General features: G+C 36.6%; 1 protein-coding gene across 5 annotated transcripts in view; it reads left to right on the top strand.

Annotated features, from left to right (window-relative positions):
• The window catches only part of RNF2 (ring finger protein 2), a 100,200-nt gene that overhangs the window by 39,085 nt on the left and 38,375 nt on the right, over nucleotides 1-22,740 (top strand). For 3 of the 5 annotated variants that reach the window (XM_004275227.4, XM_049703500.1, XM_049703406.1), the window contains exons 2-7: nucleotides 2,644-2,732; nucleotides 5,458-5,618; nucleotides 6,268-6,483; nucleotides 12,847-13,119; nucleotides 14,191-14,362; nucleotides 14,711-16,735. In XM_004275227.4, the coding sequence (XP_004275275.1) occupies nucleotides 2,646-2,732; nucleotides 5,458-5,618; nucleotides 6,268-6,483; nucleotides 12,847-13,119; nucleotides 14,191-14,362; nucleotides 14,711-14,812 (1,011 nt within the window). In that variant the 5' untranslated portion in view covers nucleotides 2,644-2,645 and the 3' untranslated portion in view covers nucleotides 14,813-16,735. Of the gene's footprint in view, nucleotides 1-2,643; nucleotides 2,733-5,457; nucleotides 5,619-6,267; nucleotides 6,484-12,846; nucleotides 13,120-14,190; nucleotides 14,363-14,710; nucleotides 16,736-22,740 lie in introns of those variants that run through there. The other 2 variants (XM_049703549.1, XM_049703524.1) reach the window with 1 other exon arrangement.

Below are 22,740 nucleotides of genomic sequence, written 5' to 3'. Positions count from 1 at the left end.
TGCTCCAGAGAGCAGATACTGGTCTGTTGGGTCTCTTGTATCCATCAGTTTGACTAGATAGGAATTAGTAGAGTCTGTGCCAGCATTTGATCCTCTGAAGATTGAATGATAGAGAAAAGACAGTATTTCATGAAGGAGAAGTTTTCTGTCACAAAATTCTTTCAATTTGTGATTCCCGCACTCAGGGAGATACTCAAAGAACCACAGGCTACTAATCATAGGGTAACAAACTCAGCTAGATTAGTGACCAGAGCTCTGTGAAAAATTGCTCAGATTTCAGGCTACTGTTGGGACACTGATCAGGAATCATGATGGAGCTGAAAGATAATTGTATTTCAAGCACAGAAGATTCAAGGAATGTTTGCTTATTTGGGAGTCCACTGGTTCTGATAAGCAAAATGAGTCTTCAAGGTAGACTCAGTGGACAGCCTCAAAATTATAAACAAAAGCCGTGACTCACTCAAATTTGAAAAATTTGAACATATTTCAAATTTTTGCTTGCACAAGGGAGAAACTTCATGTGGAAATGTAGCTGTTTTGAAGAGACAATGTATATTGAATTTTAGAGGGGGCTAGAATTTAGGTTAAATTTCAGTGAAGTGCTTTTACTTATAAAAGCAAAGTAAGTTAATTGCTCATTGGGTGGGTTCTTGAGAGCAGGGTTTTTTTTTAAATTAATTATTTTTGGCTGCGTTGGGTCTTTGTTGCGGTGCACGGGCTTCTCATTGCGGTGGCTTCTCTTGTTGTGGAACACGGGCTCTACGCGCGTGGGCTTCAGTAGTTGTGGCGCATGGGCTCAGCAGTTGTGGCTCCCGGGCTCTAGAGTGCAGGCTCAGTAGTTGTGGCGCACGGGCTTAGTTGCTCGGCAGCATGTATGATCTTCCCGGACCAGGGCCCGAACCCGTGTCCCCTGCATTGGCAGGCAGATTCTTAACCACTGTGCCACCAGGGAAGTCTAAGAGCAGGTATTTTTAAATGATAGCTGCTAAAAGTGGGAAATTCAGCATCCTGGATACAAATAGATCATGTCCTTCATTGTTTATGTGCCAGTGTAGAATATATGCCATACTGTGATTGTGCAAGTTGTGTCTTTAGGCAAGTGTGATATTTTTCTTTCTCACTATCTACTAGACGACTCTACCTCCCTCAGTGCTCCATTAAATAACTGGAACTCAGTGTGTGTAGCAGCTCCACTTCTCTTCTAACCCACACCTTCCTTCTGTGTTCTATCTCAGTAAAGGATGGTTGCTTTCCTAAAATCTTATTTGACCCTTCCCTCTTAGACCAGTGTTGTATGTATCACGTAGTGATCTGTCTGATTCTCTCTGTCTGTGCTTTGCTGCTTTGGTTTAGATAGTTAATATCACTGAGGTTTTTTAACAGCCTCCTCATTGTTCTTTTTACTGCTAGTTGCTTTCTATTCTGTCTTCTACATACTGCTTGAATTTCTTTGAAACTATTTGATCATGTCATCTCTTGTTTAAAACTTCCAGTGGCTTCCAGACTCATACCTACATACATGTTGCTCGACTTTGCCTGGAACCCTGTTTCTTTTGTACTCCCATCCCAGTGTAGTATTTTTTTTAAGGCTGTTTAATCTCCATTTAAGCCTTCCCTGACTCCTTAAATTTCCTGATCCTTCTCTGTAATTCCATATCATTTTTTCCATATGGTTGCTTAGACTCGATCTTGTCAGTTTGTAGTTTAGCTGTTTACACACATTTCTTTGTTTATGGGCTTTGAATTCTGAGGCAAGGACCTAGAGCAATTCTGCTTGGCCAATAATAGATGTTTACTGAATACTTGAATGATTGGAGCCTCTTCCTTTGCCCTAGAGGAGTTAGTTGTCTAAGACCATCTTCCTTACATGTATACTAGATCTCATCCACCTATTCAAAGACAGGCAGAGAAGTTGGCTGTACGTTGTTCATTCATAACAAGAGGAAAGTCAGAGTGGTGAGGAGACCTTGAAATTGTGTCACATGGTGAGCAGTAGGAGGAACTAGGACATTTAGCCAGAAGTAAAGAAAAATCAGGTGGAATATGATAACAGTGTCCAAATATTTGAAAGACTGTTGTGTAGAAAAATTATTCGGCTTAGTCAGTTTGCCTCCAGAGGACAGCTGTAAGGTGAATAGGAAGCAGTTTTGGGCTCATCATTAGGAGGAGATAAGCTGACTTATTAGAAAGGGGATTTTTCATGAGTGGAGCTGTGAAAGTAGAGGCAGAATGACCTGTGGCTTAAAGTGCTTTAAAGTAGATTTTGTGTCTTTGGCAAAAGTTGGACTAGATGGCCATGCTGAAGAGTCTGAGATTTTCCTGACAGTTCTAAGTTCCATGACTGCCAGTTTCAGAAAGATACTTCTTATTTTGGGTGAAGAGAGTTTCCTATACATCAGTAATAATTAAGCATTCTCTGTGTGCGAGCTGTTAGGCATTCAGAGATCAGTGATAACTTCTTGCTCTCAAGTAGCTTGTATTTATAAATGGAAAGATTCTTGAGCTTTTCTTCTTCGTTCTTGAGGAGCCAGTGTGTAATTTCTGTTGGTTTTACTCTCAGGATTTACAATGTCTAAAAATTAGTTTTGAGATTTACTTCCCTTTCAGATACTAAAATTGGTTTTCTCTCTTCTTTATTCCTAGCAATGTCTCAGGCTGTGCAGACAAACGGAACTCAACCATTAAGCAAAACATGGGAACTCAGTTTATATGAATTACAACGAACACCTCAGGTAATATAGATTAAGATAACTTAGGGGAAATATGAGGCATATAAACTGGGATATAGTTTCAGAAAGTGAAAACTTGAAAGAACATAACAGTAATAATAAATTTATATACAGTTCTAATTTATGTATGTTTGGTTGACACTTCATTTCTTGAACAAATAATTTGAGTGCATATTCTGTACCAGGTCCTAAGCTAGGCAATAGGTAAAGTGGTGAATAAAACAGATGTGGCACCAGCCCAGGGAGTTTATGGACATCAAACAAGTAAATTACACATATGAGAAGTTATGTAAAGGGAAGGTCCTTAATGCTGTAATAAATAATAACGGGAGAACCAGGGAAGACTATTTTGAGAAGGTGAAGATGGGGAAGACTGGGAGAGGAACAGGTTTGAAGGAGATAAACATGCTTAAAACTGAAGTCATTTTCAGTTTGAAATGCCTATAAGACAAGTAGAGATGCTACCTAGGGGTCTGGACTAAATATAAAGTTTTAGGACTTGTCAGTACATTTTAAGCATGAGAATGCCAGATCACCTAGAGAGAGATGAGCAGAAGGCCCAGAACTTCATCCAGAGGAGCTTCAAGATTTAGAAATTAAGTAATGGAAAAGGAGCCAGCAAAGGAGACTGAGAAGGAACGGCCAAAGAAAAGTAAGGAAAAATGGAAGATGAAGTGAGGGGATCAAAACATAGGACAAAGTGTTTCAAGTAGGATGCAGTTACTGTGTTCAGTACTACTGAGAGGATGAATAAGGTGGAGATTACAAAAGTGAGCACTAGAGTTGGCTGTATATACTTGGTGACCTTGACCAGAGTAGATTCACTTGAGTAGGTTTTGCTGTGTTAAAGGGGAGGGGGAGGTGAAAATGAATAGGTAATGTTTCAGAGAAGTTTGGCTGTGCAGAGAAACAGAGAAATGGAGTGAAAACTTGAGGGCAACATAGAATCGGGAAGTTATTTAAATTTTGTTTTGTTAATAAGATGAGAGATGGAACCACTCTCACCCCACCCTCCTCTACACACAGCTCTAAGCTCATCATTCACATTTCACTATGCAGCAACCCTATATTAATCTAGGCTGATTTAGTGAAGAGGGAGAGATTGCTGAAGTCTGAGATCAAATAGAAATCCAAAGAGGGATATACTTGAGAAGGTAGGAAGGAATGGACATGTGATAGGAAGAGGTGTACTTTCTCCTTGTAAGAAGAAAGAGGAAGATGCTTTATAAAGATTTGGTAGAGAGAAAACGAGAGAGTTCTTTAAATGAAATTTGAGGTAAGGTAATTAATCTATTGAACATTTAGGTGGTAGGTCTGCAGATAGAAGAAAAGTTGTAAAATAGTGCAGTGAAAAGAAAAATGAGTTTTTAGTGATATCAGTCTGGTTGTGTGATTCCTCCCTTTTTTTCCCCTGCAGTGCTATGCAGATGCACAGGTATAGGCATGGAAAATATGGATGGATGGTTTATCCAGGGTTCAGATTTTGCTAGGCAAATTCTAAAGAGGAAGAGGGGACCAGACTTGATTACTAGCTAAGTCATCATCGTACTCTCTGTGTGATTTATAAAATCGAGGTTATAATTCCTAAATCAAAAGTTTGTGTGTATATTAAACTAAGTAAAATACAGAAAGTGCTTTATATAGAGAGGTTGAAACATAATGGATACTTGATAATGGACAATATCTATAGTTTCGATGGCTTTCCTTGTGGGGTCATCAATCTTTGACCCTATAGAGAAAACACAAGTACGACGGAGAGCCAGTGGAGACAGGAAGTGTAACATATGGAAGCCCCTTATTCTACCTGCATCTTCCTTTTCAGTGGCCACATACTAGACCTTTTTCCTCAATCCATAGGAGCCTGTATTGGTGCCTTTAGAGCTACATAATCTTTGTTCTCAGTGCCACCTTGTGGGAAGGGCGAGTAGTGGTAGTGGCAAAGAAAGTAGGAGTCACTAATCTGTGCATTTGGGAGGTTTGTCCTGAATTCTACATTGGAACTCCAAATGCATTTTCGCACTGAAAACATTTTTAGACATGACAATTAGAAATACTAATACTTTTTACACTTCGGAGGTGCTGTGGTTTAAATCAGTTTGTAGGTTAGCTTGAGAACCTGACCACTTTGTATAAAACTGCTCTGTGGATCAAGACTTTTTAAGGTTCAAAAGGTGATTTTAAAATTAAATCCTGTTAAGCTGTGTATAAATAGGGAATACTTGTATTTGAATTTTAAAATCTTTTAATGGATGGCGTGAAATGTATAGTTTATTATCAAAATGGTGCAGTTTTGCAGATGGAAGAAGTTTTAGGGTTCATTTAGCTTAACTTCCTCATTTTGCAGGTAAGAAGACAATGTTAAAACTAATTATTTAGTGTCACAAAGCTAGTTGTAGAACTAATAGAACCTAAGCCATCTGATTCCGTATTCAATGCTTTTTTTATTGCTATACCAGGGTGATTTAACATTAGTTATCTTTTAAATATATAATATGTTACCTTTAGCATTAAAATAAGGGCATTTATATAATGCTTTGGTGCTGGGGCTGAGGGGAGTTGGAGGAGATTATAGCTAAAACAAGATTGGTTGTGAGTTGACAGTGATGGTGACTGGGTGATGGGTATATAGATGTTCATTTTTGTCATTTTCTATATTCTTATGTTTGAACTTGTCCATAATTTTTTTTTAATTAGGTAGCATTTAATTTTAAAGTGATGCTTTTTACAGGAGGCAATAACGGATGGCTTGGAAATTGTGGTTTCACCTCGAAGTCTACACAGTGAATTAATGTGCCCAATTTGTTTGGATATGTTGAAGAACACCATGACTACAAAAGAGTGTTTACATCGTTTTTGTGCAGACTGCATTATCACAGCCCTCAGAAGTGGGTATGTTAAAATGAATTATGCTAGGTACTTAAATTATACAAGGACAGTGTTCTAGTGCTCTGTGGGTTTTGAGAAATACATTTTCTATAAATGTTCATTTGAGAATTGGAAATTTATCTAAAGTCTAGGTTTTAATTATTGGAGAATCTTTGTTTTGAAACAGTTGATTTTATATAGTTTTAGAAGCTTTTCAGGATGAGTTTTTGTTTTGAGGAAATTACAAAGCATGAAACCATGATTTTCTCACTTCTTAAGTATAATGTCCTGATGAATATTTTAATAAAATAATTCATAACATATAAATTAATATATATTAGTGGATAGTTTTTCCATTTATAGCATGGATATCAGAAACAGGAAATTTAGGAAGGAATAGATTTTTATTTCTAAAATGGTTATATATAATTTATCATGGGGAAGTATTTAGTTTTTTCTCTATTGGCAAGTAGTATGGAGAGTCTCATGTTTCAAAAATCTTGCTTAGTCACTAGTCAGATATTCAAGGAAAGTCAGGTTAATCAGTTTAAATTTCTGCGACTTAGTAAAGCTATTGGAATAAAGATGATAATTATCTGGAAGCTGGCTATTTTTGTCTTTAGCCCAAAGATCCTGGCATTATTTACATTTTCTTTTCTCTCTTTTTATTTAGCAATAAAGAATGCCCTACCTGTCGGAAAAAGCTAGTTTCCAAAAGATCACTAAGACCAGACCCAAACTTTGATGCACTCATCAGCAAAATTTATCCAAGTCGTGATGAGTATGAAGCTCATCAAGAAAGAGTATTAGCCAGGATCAACAAGCACAATAATCAGCAAGCACTCAGTCACAGCATTGAGGAAGGACTGAAGATACAGGCCATGAACAGGTATATGGGAGAGAAGGCCAGGCAGGGTGGCCATTTTTCCACTCTATTAAATACTGAATTAACACCCTCCATTTTGAGATAGATAAAATGCAGTAACAAATAGTAGTTCTGTGTGGTTACCTTTTCTTGAAGGTATAAAATATGTCTCTAGGCCTAATACAGTATTCCATTTAAAGTACTAGAGTCTTAAAAAAACAAGACAAGACAAATACCCTCTTATACCCACTTCTTCCTCCACTTACCATTGTATTTCTTCTCTTTAAAAGAGTTGTCTGTGCTTACTATATCCAATACTTCTACTGTCCCATTTTGAACTCCCCCAGTCAGGCTTTATCCCAATGCCTCATATCACCCTTGTTGAAGTTACCATTGACCTCCACATTGCAAAACCCAATTGCTGATTCTCAGATCTCATTTTACTTAGCAGCATTTTATACAGTTAATTTCTCTTTTCTGTTTGACTGGTTTCCTTCCGCTGGCTTTCAAGAGACGATATTCTCCTGGTTCCCTTTGTATGTCGTTAGCTGTTCCTTATTTCAAACTTAACATGTTCAGTACTGAACTTGTAATTCTTATCCCCTACTTCTCTTCATTCTTGCTCATTTTAGTTGATGGCAACTCCATCATCCTACTTGCTTTAGCCAAAAACTTTGGAGTTACCTTTCACCTCTCTCTTTTTTCCCAGTCCGTATTCCAGTTTGTGGATAAATATATTTTTAGCTTTTTCCATAATATATCCAAATTGGTCTAGGCAACCACCATCTTTCATTTGAAAGTGTTGAAATAGCCTCCCAATTGGTCTTTCAACTTTCCATGCTTACTTCCACATTGTCTGTGCTCAGCACAGCAGCCAGAGTGATAAATTGGAAGTCAGGTCATAGTTCTCCTTTGCTTTGAAGCCTCTAATAGCTTCTATTCACATTCAGGTTAAAAGACTTTAATGATAGCTTCCAAGACCCTATATAATCTGAGCACTTTCCTCACCCCTATTCTCTTTTCTGCTCTGACATCTCCTGATATGTTTAGGCCTCAGGGAGAGTCAGCATCTTCCAAAGCCACATTGCAATAAAGTCAGCCACCAATAAAGCCACATCCCAATCTAGTGGCTTTCACCTTGGCTGAATATCAGAATCACTTGGAAAGCTTTTAAATCCTAGGGCCTCAAAGGCATCACTCCAGACTAAGTAAATCAAAATCTTTGATTGGGGTACAGGCATTCGTATTTTAAAAGTTCCAGAAGTGGTTCTGAAGAGTAAACTTTTAGTCTTTTACCAGGAGAAAGAATCCCCTTCATAAAATCCTTTATAGATAGACCTTTGATTTTGCTTGAACATTTCTAGTGGTGGGAGTATGTGATAGAAGCTTCTTTCATTTGTTAATAACTTTATTAAAGCTTCTTGGCTGTTTTTGAGACTTAACAAGCTTGTTTCTGCCTCAGGGCCTTTATACTTCCTGTTCTCTCTTTCAGGAACCCTCTTCTTCTAGATAGTCCACATGGCACACACACTCATTCTTCAGGTGTCTGCTAAGTTCCCGTCTTCCACCACAGGACTCCATACTTTCTTACCCTCTCTGCCTCATTTTTCTTCATAGCACTTATCATTCTCTGAACATGTGTGTGTTATTTGCTGTACTAGAATAATATAAGCCCTAAGAGGGTAGAGACTGTGTGAGTATTACTGATTCTTATAACACCAGTACATAGAACTACGTTTGGCTTAAAGTAAATAGTTTTGTATGAATATATATAGTTTTAAAGTTCTTCCCTTATATTGAATTAAAATTAGTCTTTTGTGTGTAGCAGTCTTGATATGTCTTTGTCAAAATACTTATGTTGGGTTCTATATTTATTTCAGATTCTGCTTCTATCTACTAGTCCTCAAATAATTTCATATAAATATACATTCTTATATGCTCCTCTAAAGGCTAAATATTTACATTCCTAATTGCTTTTATTCCTCATATGACATTCAAGTTTGTTGGTGTATAATTCTTGAAATGCTACCTCTAGAACAGTATGTAGTGTTATGGATATGATTTGATAAATGCAGGACATGATAGGTTATTGATCTACCTCCATTATCTGAACATTATTTTATGAATGCTGCCTGAAATTACATTAATCTAGCTCTGTTCTTTGGAAAGAAGTGTGAGGTAAAAATAAATACATTAGACAAGTAACCCTGTTGAGTTTTTTGTTTGTTTCATTATTTTGGTCTTTCCATATCACAGTAGAAAATTATGATAAAAAACAAAATTTACCATATTCAGCATTTTTAAATATACAGTGCAGTATTGTAAGTGCATTCACACAGTTGTACAATCAATTTCCAGAACTCTTTTCATCTTATAAAACAAACTCTGTACCCATTAAGCGACAGTTCCTCATTTCTTCCTCCTCTCCTCAGCTCCTGGTAACCACCATTCTACTTTGTGTTTCTGTGATTTTGATTACTTTAAATACCTCATATATGTGGAATCATACAGTATTTGTCTTTCTGTGACTGGCTTAATGTCTTCAAAGTTTATCCATGTTGTAGCACCTGCAGAATTTCCTTCCTTTTTAAGACTAATCCATTGTATGTGTTCACTTTTTTTTTTATATAAATTTATTTATTTTTGGCTGCGTTGGGTGTTTGTTGCTGCACACAGGCTTTCTCTAGTTGCAGTGAGCGGGGGCTACTCTTCATTGCAGTGTGCGTGCTTCTCATTGTGGTGGCTTCTCTTGTTGCGGTGGCTTCTATTGTTGCGGAGCAGGGGCTCTAGGCGTGCAGGCTTCAGTAGTTGTGGTGTGCAGGCTCAGTAGTTGTGGTTTGCGGGCTCTAGAGCGCAGGCTCAGTAGTTGTGGCACATGGGCTTAGTTGCTCTGCAGCATGTGGGATCTTCTAGGACTAGGGATTGAACCTGTGTCCCCTGCATTGTCAGGCAGATTCTTAACCAGTGTGCCACCGGGGAAGTCCCAGTGTTCATATATTTTTGAATCATAGTTTTGTCAATTAACATATTAGTCACCCCCTCTTAATTTTGAAATGCTGTATAGATTTCATAAACAGTATTTTATTTTTTTGGGGGGGGGAGTTCTTGAGCATCTTTCCTAAGCAAGGATGCTCACTTGCACCACTTCTATTCAACATGGTATTGGAAGTCCTAGCCACAGCAGTCAAAACAAAAAAGAAAGGGAGGGAGGGTATCCAAATAGGAGGGGAAGAGGTAAAATTGTCATTATATGCAAATGACATAATACTCTATAGAAAACTGTAAAGACTCCACACAGAAACTATTAGAACTAATAAATGAATTCAGCAGAGTAGCAGGATACAAGATTAATATACAGAAATCTGTTACATTTCTTTACACTAACAACGAAATATCAGAAAGAGAAAGTAACAAAACAGAACAATCCTGTTTAAAATTGCTTCAAAAAAAAAAAACCCTAGGAATAAATTTAACCAAGGAAGTAAAAGACCTATATGCTGAGAACTATAAAATTGATAAAGGAAATAGAAGATGATTCAAAGAAATGGAAAGACATCCCATGTTCTTGAATTGGAAGAATTAATATTGTTAAAATGGGCATACTACTCAAAGCAGTCTACACATTTAATGCTATCCCTGTCAAATTACCCATGGCATTTTTCACAGAACTAGAATAAATAATCCTAAAATTTATATGAAACCACAAAAGACCTAGAATTGCCAAAGCAGTCCTGAGGTAAAAGAACAAAGCTGGAGGCATAACCCTCCCAGACTTCCGACAAGACTACAAAGCTACAGTTACGAAAACAGCATGGTACTGGTGCAAAGACAGACATACAGATCAGTGGAACAGAATAAAGAGCCCAGAAATAAACCCACACAACCTGTGGTCAACTAATCTTTGACAAAGAAGGCAAGAATATACAATGGAGAAAAGAGTTTCTTTAGCAAGTGGTGTTGGGAAAGCTGGACAGCCACATGTAAATCCATGAAGTTAGAACATGGCTTCATACTATACACAAAAATAAACTAAAAATGTCTTAAAGACTTAAATATAAGACGTGACACGATAAAACTCCTAGAAGAGAGTATAGGCAAAACATTCTCTGATGTAAATTGCAGCAGTATTTTTTTAGATCAGTCTCCCCAGGCAAAATAAATAAAAGCAAAAGTAAACAAATGAGACCTAATCAAACTTATAAGCTTTTGCACAGCAAAGGAAACCATAAAACAAAAAGACAGCGTACAGACTGGGAGAAAATAGTTGCAAATGATGAGACTGACAAGGGCTTAATTTCAAAAATATGTAAACACCTCATACAACTAAGTATCAAAAATCAAACAACCCAATCAAAAAATGGACAGAAGACCTAAATAGGCATTTCTCCAAAGAAGACATACAGGTAGCCAGCAGGCACATGAAAAGATGCTCAACATCACTGATTATTAGAGAAATGCAAATAAAAACTACAAGGAGGTATCACCTTACTCTGATCTGAATGGCCATCATCAAAAGTCTACAAATAATAAATACTGGAGAAGGTGTGGAGAAAAGGGAGCCAGGCCTCCTACACTGTTGGTGGAAATGTAAATTGGTGCAGCACTGTGGAGAACAGTATGGAGGTTCCTTAAAAAACTAAAAATAGAGTTACTATATGATCCGGCAGTCCCACTCCGGGGCATATATCCAGAAAAGGTGAAAACTAATTCGAAAAGATACATGCATCCCAGTGTTAATTGTAGCACTGTTTACATTAGTCAAGACATGGAAGCAACCCAAGTGTCCATAACAGATGAATGGATAAAGAAGGTGTGGTACGTACACACACACACACACACACACACACACACTCTCTCTCTCTCTCTCTCTCTCTCTCTGAAATATTAGCCATAAAAAATGAAATACTGTCATTCATAGCAAAAGTGGAGATTATCATACTGAGTGAAGTAAGTCAGAGAAAGACAAATATATGATATCACTTATATGTGGAATCAAAAAAATAATACACATGAACTTATTTACAAAACAGACTCATGGACATGGAAAACAAACTTATATTTACCAAAGGGGAAAAGGGGAGGGGGAGGGATAAAGTAGAGGAGTATGGGTTTAACAGATACGCATCACTATATATGAAATAGATAAACAACAAGGATTTACTGTATATAGCACAAGAAACTATATTCAATATCTTGTAATAACCTACAATGGAAAAGAATCTGAAAAAGAATTTTATATACATATGTATGTATGTATGTGTGTATATAACTTACTTTACACCCAGAACTAACACAGAATTGTAAATCAACTATAGTTCAATTTAAAAAAAAAGTTCTTGAGCATCTTTCCCAAGCAGTGGGCTATTATTTCCTTGGTCTGGCAATAAAAATGTAGTAATGACACTTCTTAGAAGTGCATGTCGTTCTTTCATATTTCTTTTTCATCACATATTCCCTCCTTTTTCTTGTATATACAGCTGGAGAGGCAATACATATGGTAGAAAGAATGTGTATCGAGTTCTTCCTCTGGTTCTGGTGCTTACTAGCTTATAACCATGGACCTTGGACCTCAGTTTCATTGGTTTTTCTCAATTATAAAATGATAATAACGTTAACTGCCTTGATAGTTGTTTTGATGGGTAAATAAGATGTATACACAAAGTACCTTGCCCAGTTACTGGTTTTTAGTATTTGAGCTTGTTAGAGAGCTGCTTCTGTGTTTATGCTCCATATTTAGATACCATCGCATCTTCTGCATTGGAATAATTTTGCATTGCATTAGCAGACTTTGGGTGAGGTCAGCAGCGGGCAGGTAGTGCTTACCATTACTCTTAAATCCTGTTTCCCTAAGAAATTCTAATTAAAAAGGCATAAATATCTTCCCTCAGAACTGTAAATTTTTCATAACTGAATTATGCCTTTCTTTAGATTTAAAATCTCATAATAAAGGAAATCATCAAAATGTAAATATTTGCCAATAATTCCTATAATCAATAAAGAAAAGTTTTAAGGGAATATAAACATTTGTTTAATTTATTCAGATGTTTGCCTGTGTATAAGTGACATTCCCTAGACCTTTCAGGGACATGTGGGAAATAAATGACATTATTCAACTTGGAGCAAATTCAGTTATCAAGATGTTTTTAGAATTTAGTTTTGGGGTTTTTTTTGTTTTTTTTTTTTTTGGCTACGCTGCGTGGCTTGCGGGATCTCAGTTCCCCGACCAGGGATTGAACCCAGGCCATGGCAGTAAAAGCCCGGAATCCTAACCATTAGACCACCAGGGAACTTAGAATTTAGTAAATTCAGTAAACATACTTCAAAATTGATGCATTGAAAAGGCCTAAATGAAGATTTCATGTTTTTTGTTTTGTTTTCCTTAACTAGATTACAGCGAGGCAAGAAACAACAGATTGAAAATGGTAGTGGAGCAGAAGACAATGGAGACAGTTCTCACTGTAGTAATGCATCCACACATAGCAATCAGGAAGCAGGACCTAGTAACAAACGGACCAAAACATCTGATGATTCTGGGCTTGAGCTTGATAATAACAATGCAACAGTGGCAATTGATCCAGTAATGGATGGTGCTAGTGAAATTGAATTAGTATTCAGGCCTCATCCCACACTTATGGAAAAAGATGACAGTGCACAGACAAGGTAAGCGTGTGGGTTAGTTTCAGATTATCTGAATTTAGAATGTTAAGGAGTTCAAAGGCAACTTTAGATAAGAATTAAGGGTGACATTTGTCATCCCATTGATTGCCAGGGTTTGGTTGGATATTTTGGCTGCCTGAATTGTTGTTTTCGTCTTTCCTCATGTGCTTTCCACCCACAGTTGAGTATCTGAAAGGAATGACCCTTCTAGGTAGAGGAGGAGAAAGGATCATTTAAATTTCTTAACAATGATGCTAGGGTGTCAGAAGGCTCTAAAATTCATGCTGGCCAGGATGGCTGCTTTACCACTATATAACTCTAGAGAGCCTGTCCTTGAGTGCATATAAGCATCAAATATTTGTTGAGTGAGTGAGTAAATGGTATATGATGCTTTAAAAAACAATTAACATTTCAGTGCTTTGTCTTAAAAACCTAAAATTTATTAATTCTTAGACAAGAAGAAATTTGCTCATATTCTTAGTTTTCTTCTTGCTGCTGTAGACTCAAAACTTCTGATCATTGGGATTGAGGGGTATGTTCTTTTTTTTCCTCTCGGTACAGTGTTATTTCTATTTGATTTTTGTCATTCTGTGTCATATTTTATGGATGGTAAGGTAGGTAGAGCTTTCATGGCCTGGTAGATAGTGAGCTTGTACTTTTACCGTTTCTGTACCTTTTCAATAAGAAATTTTTAGATAATAGAGGAATAAATTTCTGGTATTTTGTCAATAATTGAGACATTTTACATTTTATATACCTTTTTAGAAATGTATTAGTTTAGTTTTGTTTTGTTTTGTTTTTGCGGTACGCGGGCCTCTCACTGTTATGGCCTCTCCTGTTGCGGAGCACAGGCTCCGGACACGCAGGCTCAGCGGCCATGGCTCACGGACCTAGCCACTCTGTGGCATGTGGAATCTTTCTAGACTGGGGCAAGAACCCGTGTCCCCTGCATCAGCAGGTGGACTCTCAACCACTGCGCCACCAGGGAAGCCCTTAGAAATGTATTAGTTTTATAATTTATGTATGTTTTATCACTAATCTAGAAAGTAAGGTTTTAATGATTTATTTTTCCAGATACATAAAGACTTCAGGTAATGCCACTGTTGATCACTTATCCAAGTATCTGGCTGTGAGGTTAGCTTTAGAAGAACTTCGAAACAAAGGAGAATCAAACCAGATGAACCTTGATACAGCCAGTGAGAAGCAGTATACCATTTACATAGCAACAGCCAGTGGCCAGTTCACTGTAAGTATTTAAAATAATAGGCTGTTGAAATTGGGAGTACATTGATCATCTGAGAGTGGAAGGTTGTGGGGTGGGGCCTAATAAAATGGTACAGACTCTGGAAGGAGGAGAAATTGCAACAGGTAGTTAACTTGATATATCCTTTGTTCTTTTATGAATAGTGTAAGTGACAAGTTTATCTTAGGATTTTTTTTAAAGATGGACTTTTTTAAAATTGGGGTATAGTTGTTTTACATTGTTGTGCTAAGATGGACTTCTCTGTTTGTTCCATCTCACAATTTTGTGCTTTGAGCAGTTTTCATAATTCTTTCTTTTTTTTTTTTGTTTTTGTTTTTGTTTTTGTTTTAGGTGTTAAATGGCTCTTTTTCTTTGGAATTGGTCAGTGAGAAATACTGGAAGGTGAACAAACCCATGGAACTTTATTATGCACCCACAAAGGAGCACAAATGAGCTTTTACTAAAACCAATTCTGAGAATGAACTTTTTTATAGCCTATTTCTTTAATATTAAAGATGTACCGTCATTACTTTTATGGACAGAACATTGGATATGTTGTTCAGTTTTCTTTCTGAGCCAGATTCGTTTACACTATTAGAATCTTTTCCCCTTAATTTAAGATATCCTTTTTTGGAAGGGACTGCAGTTATTCAGTACTTTTTCTTTCCTTTTAAAACTATATCTAGGGTTGTATGTTTTCACAAAGTGTGGTTCCATTTGGAGCATCTTGGAGCTTTTGACCCAGGAATTTTTCATAGTTCTGTATTCTTAAGTGAAGATTCAGTTGGCCGTCCTTTCCCCTCCCCTCAGAAGTTTTTTAGGCCTACAGAATGTTAAATAATATGTATTTTGACTTTTTTTCCTGGAGTCTTGTATATTTATAGTTTTCTATATAAGCTGTAGTATCTTCATGAAGACCAAGGCTCAAATTTACTGTGCGTAAAAAACAATTCTCATAGGATTATTATTTTCATGGTGTTTTCTTCCATAATATCTCATTTTTTTAAAAAAAGTTCTTTATGAACTTAGTGTCCATTGTCATGCAATGTTATTTTCTTCCATTTTTTTCTCTCTAATTTTGGAATTTCTGATCCTGGGAAAGAGAACCAAACAAGATCTCAAGTTCTGTGAGAACTTGGTTCATTCACAGATTTCATTGAAGAAAGAAAAATTAAATTGGTCTTATGTAGTCTTCAAGTGTATATTTAAAGAAGTCTTTTTTGCATTAGTTCTACTGTCACCTCAGTTCCTTTATTATGTGTTATGTTTTTTCCTATTAAAATACCAGAGACATGGAGATATTTTGCACTTTAGCCTTGATGAAAAGTACAAGATATGTTCAAAGCTTCCCTGATTCTTTTCTTACTGGTAGCCACATAAGTTTCAAAAATAACATGGTACATAGAAGTAACAATGGGGAAAAATTTGCTTCTGTTTGAAAAGTGTGTTTAGCATTTTGGGTTGCCATATCAGTTTATAAATTTTGGTGCTCTGCTAATTATACTCTTTCTAGAGAAGCAAGTTAATGGAGCTTGAGCCCTGCCTTGATGTGTAGTGAAAGATAATTCTGTAGAAGAATGTCAGCCAGCATGGTAAAGTTGTTCTACTCTTCTTAATTTAGTTTTATATTGAAGGACAGTGTTTGGTGTTTAGAGCCAAAAGGCTTTATGATTACAGGTCAGAAATAAGATTGACTTGCGTTTTATTTTTCGTCCCTGTCCTGATTCCAGGTATGTTTCCAAGTTTATATTATCACAGTATTTACAAAAACATGTTTGCATTGAGAATTAACCATAAAAGGTTTTTGCCAGGGGAGAGTCATCCTCTAATACCATTGTAACTAAAGCCTGTGTTGTCATTGTAAATATTTACCTGTCATTTTTGACAGATTGGGGCCAGCTTGATGTTTTAAATCTTCACCCCAATACGAAAATTAAAAGGCTTGTTAAATTTTTTACCATTTTATCGAAAATATTTAAAATCTGTTTTTACCTTGGGAATCTGTGCCATGAAATTTGAAAACCACCAAAAATCAAGGGAAATTTTGTAGTCAGTTCCTTTTCTGGTATAATGTTAAATTGTATAGATTATTAATGCATGTCCACTGAATATAACCCTGGTTTTGTGATATAACTGCTTAGATTTTATTGGTGACATTAGGTTAATGGTTGCATTAAATAACTAAATTCCCATTGTGATTATTAATTGAAATTTGTCTTTAGGCAAAAAGTTATTTGTGAATATAAGCTTTGTGCTTAGAGAATGTATGTGTTTTTATCTGTCAGTATGGGAGGATGTAAATTCTTTGCATCATTAGTGAATTTATTGGATGTGTAATCCTTTGAAAAATATAATTATAGGTATTTGATAAGAGCATTGAATGTGTAGTGTCGTGTGTGTGTATGTATGTGTATGTGTGTGTGTTCTGGAGGGTGGGTACTATTTACTATTAACTACCAGCCATTTCATAAAGTATTTATTATTTAAGTAACTTCTATAACCACCGTCTCACCTGAGGAACAAAAGGCTCAGTAAATAGGACCTTTGGATAATACATTATCATTTAAAAATTTATTATGGTAAAATATATATATAACCTAATTTATCATTTTAACCCTACAATTAGTTCAGTGACATTAAGATACATTCACAATGTTGTATAACCATCACCACTATCTATTTACAGAACTATTATCCCAGTCAGCAACTCTGTACCTGTTAAATGATAATTCCACATTACCACTCCTACCCCCAGCTCCTGGTAAACTCTGTTCTACTTTCTCTCTTTGACTTTGACTATTTTAGGCACCTTATATATGTGGAATCATACAGTATTTGTCCTTTGTGTCTTATTTCTCATAGCATAATGGTTTTAAGATTCATCCATGTTGTAGCATATATCAGAATTTATTCCTTATTATGGCTGAATAATATTCCGCTGTATGAATATACCACATTTTTTTAATCCATTCATCTGTTGATGGGCCCTTAGATTGCTGGACACTTTTTGCTGTTGTGAATAATGCTGCTATGACCATTTTTGTACAAGTATCTGTGTGAGTCCCTGCTTTAAATTCTTTTGGGTATATACCTGGGAGTGAAGTTGTTGAATCACATGGTAATTCTATATTTAATTTTTTGAGGAACTGCAAACTTTTCTACAGTGGCTGCACCATTTTGCAATTCCTCCAGCAATGTAGAAGGATTCCACTTTCTCCACATCCTAACTAACACTTGTTATTTTTGTTTTTAATAGCTGTCGTGATGGATGTGAAGTGTTATTTCATTGTGGTTTTGGTTGCATTTCCCTAATGGCTTGTGATGCTAAGCATCTTTTCATGTACTTATTAGCCATTTGTATATATCTTCTGTGGAGAAATGTCTATTTAAGTCTTTTGCCCATTTTTAATTGGGTTGTTTTTCTGTGTGTGTTGTAGGAGTTCTCGATATATTCTGCATATTAATCTGTCATCAGATACATGATTTACAGGTATTTTCTCCCATTCTGTGGGTTGCATTTTCACTCTTTCAGTAGTGTCCTTTGATGTACCAGTTTTTAATTTTGATGAAGTCTAGTTTTTCTTTCTGTTGCCTGTTCTTTTGGTGTCATATCCAAGAAGGCATTGCCAAATCCAGTATCACGAAGATTTCCCTCCAAGAGTTTAGATCTTTGATCCATTTTGAGTTTTGTATGTGGCGAAAGGTAAGGATTCACCTTTGTTTGCATTTGGATATCCAGTTTCCCCAGCAACATGTGTTGAAAAGACTGCCCTTTCTCCATTGAATGGTCCTGGCAGCCTTAATTAATTAATTTTCAATTGATGAAAATTAATTGACCTTATATGTCATGGTTTATTTCTGAGGTCATATTCCGTTGGTCTGTATGACTGTTCTTTTGCCAGTACCAGTCAGTTTTGATTATTGTAGCTTTGTAATTAGTTTTACGTTATCATTTTAAATCTTAAGGCTGGGGAAGACAATATTTCACTTGTACGTTTAAGAAAATTGAGGCTTAGGATTCTGACTTGGACAACTAAACAAGAAATAATTAAAATGCCAGATGAGAAGAGGTGTCTCTTTTGAATTCCCATCACATTTCTAGTTAGAAATATTTGGTTTTCTAAGTTTTAGAAACATGATTATTAGAAAGGAATAGTAATTAGTGTTCCATTGTTGTAATTATAAAAATGGCTTCTTTGAGAACTTAATGGAGTAAGGACCTCTGAAAATCTGATGTTCCATAAAAGCAATGAGAACACTAAAAGTTGTCAAAATCAACTTTGTCAGAACTCTAAAAATTAACTAAAGGCTGCCAATAGTCTAAAAAGCACTTATTAAACAGAAACCGTAACAATATATTTTGTAACTTGTGTGTGTGTGTGTCTGTGTGTGTGTGTGTGTGTGTATGTATGTATGTGTTATACTGCTTAAGAACCCTGCTTTAGAGTCTGGATTTAAATTCCAAAATTCCAATGCAATCTGCCTGGATTTAAATTCCATGCATCACTAGCCTTGGGCAGGTGATGCCAAGGTCATCATTTGACCTTGGGCAATTCTTTTTTCGTTTCTCCAGCACCCAGCCGCAATGGGCAAGTTGGTTTGTAACATTTTATATTGCTCTATCTTTCCCTAGTTCCAGGGTAGCCTTGAAAACAAGTAGCCTTGCAACTATGGTAGCTGTTGAAACCAGCAGCCTAGTTGACACTGGAGGGGACTTGAAGCTAACCAGAAAGCCCACCCCAGAGAACTGTCACTATTTGACCTGTCTGGTACCTCACTGAAAAGCTCTATTCTCAGAGCTTGTCTTAATTTAACCTGACTCGACTCACTGTGTGCAAACAGCTCTGTCTTCAGCCTGTTTGTGGAAAGCAGCTGAAGTTGTTTACCATAGAAGCTGCCTGAGGCAGTGATAACAATTGGGGCTAAAAAGACACTGACCAAAAAAGAAAAGGAAAAGCTGAGGAATGACATATCTGTAGAGGACTTTGAAAAACTCCAGCATATTCCTGGGAATCTAGAAGGCCACATGCGCAAGGCTGTATGCATGCCCAAGAGAAAAATGAAGAAAGCACCATTCTCACCTGTGACAGAACTTGAGGCTCTGCAAGAAGGAAGTGAAGGCTAGGGCAGAGTTGTAAACTGCGTGTTGGAGTGTTGAAGGCCTATCCCAACACATTCACAGAGCACTTCTTCAATGCTAGGAGAGTTATTGTTTGAAGGCATTTAAGGAGATTTCTGTCCAATCATTAGCTAACTTCTAAGCTAACAAAACAGAATATAATGGTCACACTCAGCAAAGAATGCAGACTTAGTCCAAGAAGTTCACTAACAAATAGCAAACACAACAAACCCTGGGGAGGGAAGGGATTCTGTTGTTCAGAGTTGCCACATCATATTAAATGTCTAGTCTCAACAAAAATTTACAAGACATGCAAAGAGACAAAGTGTCTGGGAGGAAGCCCAGATGTTTGACTTATTAAGCAAAAACTTTGTTAGCTTTTAAAAGCATGTTCAAAGAACTAAAAGAAACTATATCTTAAAAGCTAAATTTGAGGGTAATCTTTCACTAAATAGAGAATAAAAGTAAAGAGAAATTATGATAAAAGAACCAAATAGAAATCCTGTTTTGGAAAAATATAACAAGTGAAATAAATTCAGTAGAGGGCCTCAAAAGCAGATTTGAACTGGTAGAAATATTCAGCAAACTTGAACAGAAGTATCAAGAGGTATCAGTTGAGAGTGTCCTCTCAGAAAAAAAGGAAAGGAATAGAAACTAACACAACATTGTAAATCAACTATACCCCAATATAAAATAAAAATTAAATTAAAAAAAAAAGGAATGAAGGGGAAAAAAAGCTGCAGAGATCTGTGGGACACTGTCAAGTGTATTAGCATAATTGGGGTCCTAGAAGGAGAGAAGAGAAAGGGGCACAAAGTGTATTTGAAGAAATAATTGTGCAAAACTTTAGAATTTTATGAAAAAGAATCCGCACATCTCAGAAGCTTAACTAATGCTAAGTAAGACAGACTTTCAGAAGCAGCAAGAGAAAAGTGATCGCATACAAGGTATCTTTAGTAAGATTAACAACTCACTTCTCATGGGAAATCATGGTGGCTGGGAGAGTAGTGAATGACATAAAAAGCACTGAAAGAAAAAGTCCACCTAGAATTCTGTATGCCACAAAATTATTCCTCAAAATGAAAGAAATTAAGATGTTCACACATAAAAACAGAACAAATTTGTCACTAGCAGACCTGCCTGCCTTACAAGAAATACTAAAGAATCCTTTAGGCAGAATTGAAAGGTCATTAGATAGTAAGTTGAATCCACACAAATAAGTAGCACTGGTAAAGTTAACTACATAATTAAACATAAAGGACAGTATATTTGTATTAGCTTGGGCCGCTATAACAAAATACCATAGACTGGATGGCTTAAACAGAATACATTTGTTTCTCATAGCTTTGGAGGCTGGGAAGTCCAAGATCAAGGTGTGGGTAGCTTCAGTTCCTGGTGAGGGCCCTCCTCCTGGCTTGTAGACAGCTGCTTTATCACTGTTTCCCTGCATGGTAGAGAGAGCTCTGGTTTCTTTCTCTTCTTATAAGGACACTAGTCCCATAATGGGGGCCCCACTCTCATGACCTCATCTGAACCTAAGTACCTCTCGTAGGCTCAACCTCCAGCTACCATTACATAATGGGTTTGGGGAAGAGACATTCAGTCTGCAGTAGTACTTCTTATTTGTAAGTCTTCTGATTTAAAAGAAAATCACATACAGTAATAAATATGAGACTGTTGAATGGGTTATAATGTGTATAGTTGTAATTTGTATGGCAATAGCATAAAACATCACGGAGGGAAGAGCTATATTGGAGCAAAGGTTTTATAGACTATGGAAATTAAATTGGTGTTAATCTGCAGTCAGATTATTTTAAATTAAGATGCAATAACTCCAAAATTAGTAAAAGGAATTAAAATGGTATATAAGAAATTAACATTTAACACAAAAGAAGGCTGTAATAGAGGAATAGAGAAATAAGACATAACAGAGAAGACGATAAGCAAACTGGCAGATACAAATCCTGTTACTATGAATTACATTGGATGTGAATGGACGAAACAGTCCAATAAAAGGCAGTTGGCAGAATGGATTAAAAACATGCAACTATATTGCTGTCCACAAGAGACATGTTTAGTTTCAAAGAAACAGATTGGTTGAAAGTAAAAGGGTGGAAAACCTCAACAGAAACCAAAAGAACCTAAATAGCTATACTAATTTTAGACAAAAGAGACCTTGGGCTTCCCTGGTGGCGCAGTGGTTAAGAATCTGCCTGCCAATGCAGGGGACATGGGTTCGAGCCCTGGTCTGGGAAGATCCTACATGACGTGGAGCAACAAAGCCTGTGCACCACAGCTACTGAGCCTGTGCTTTAGAGCCCACGAGACACAACTCCTGAGCCCGTGTGCCACAACTACTGAAGCCCGCACACCTAGAGCCCATGCTCTGCAGCAAGAGAAGCCACCCAATGAGAAGCCCACGCACCACAACAAAGAGCAGCCCCCGCTCCCCAACTAGAGAAAGCGCAGCAACGAAGACCCAACACAGCCAAAAATAAAGAAAAAAAATTTATTTAAAAAAAGAGACCTTAAGACAAAAATTGTTAGTAGAGACATAATCATTTATAATGATAAAAGAGCCAGTCTTCAGGAAAATGTAACAATTGTAAATATGTGTCCACCAAACAACAGGACCCTAAAATACATTCCCAGATGAGGCAGAAAGCAGCATAATTGAAGGGAGAAATAGACAATTCAACAATAATAGTTGAAGTCAACACGCTGTTTTCATAGTGGACAGTTTAACTTGGTAGAAGGTCAACAAGGAAATAGACTTGAACAGCACAGTAAACCAACTAGACCTAACATAGCAAGAGAAAACTTTACCCAACAATAGTAGAATACATATTCTCAAGTGGACATAGAATGTTCTCCAGGGTCGGTGATAGGCTAGATCATAAAACAAGTCTCAGTAAATTAAAAGAAAAAATTATTCAGTTTATGGACTTTGGCTACAATGAAATGAAATTAGAATTCCATAGCAGAAGGAAATTTCGTTAATTCGTAAATATGTGGAAATTAACCAATACTTAAAAAAAGGTCGGAGGAAATATCAAAAAGCAAATTGGAAAATATTTTGAAGTGAATGAAAATGAAGACACAACATAGTAGAACTTATAGGATGCTGTGTTTAGAGGGAAAATTACAGGTGTAGATATTAACAAAGGAAATCTCAAACTAATAACCTAACCTTCCACCTTAAGACTGTAAAGAGCAAACTAACCACAAAACAGGCATAAGGGAGGGGGGAACATTGAAGCAG

The sequence above is a fragment of the Orcinus orca genome, chromosome 1 (assembly GCF_937001465.1).
Source record: "Orcinus orca chromosome 1, mOrcOrc1.1, whole genome shotgun sequence".
Classification (NCBI taxonomy): Eukaryota; Metazoa; Chordata; class Mammalia; order Artiodactyla; family Delphinidae; genus Orcinus; species Orcinus orca.
The sequence above is the reverse complement of the archived record's forward strand: the minus strand, read 5'-3'. Positions and strand labels throughout refer to the sequence as shown.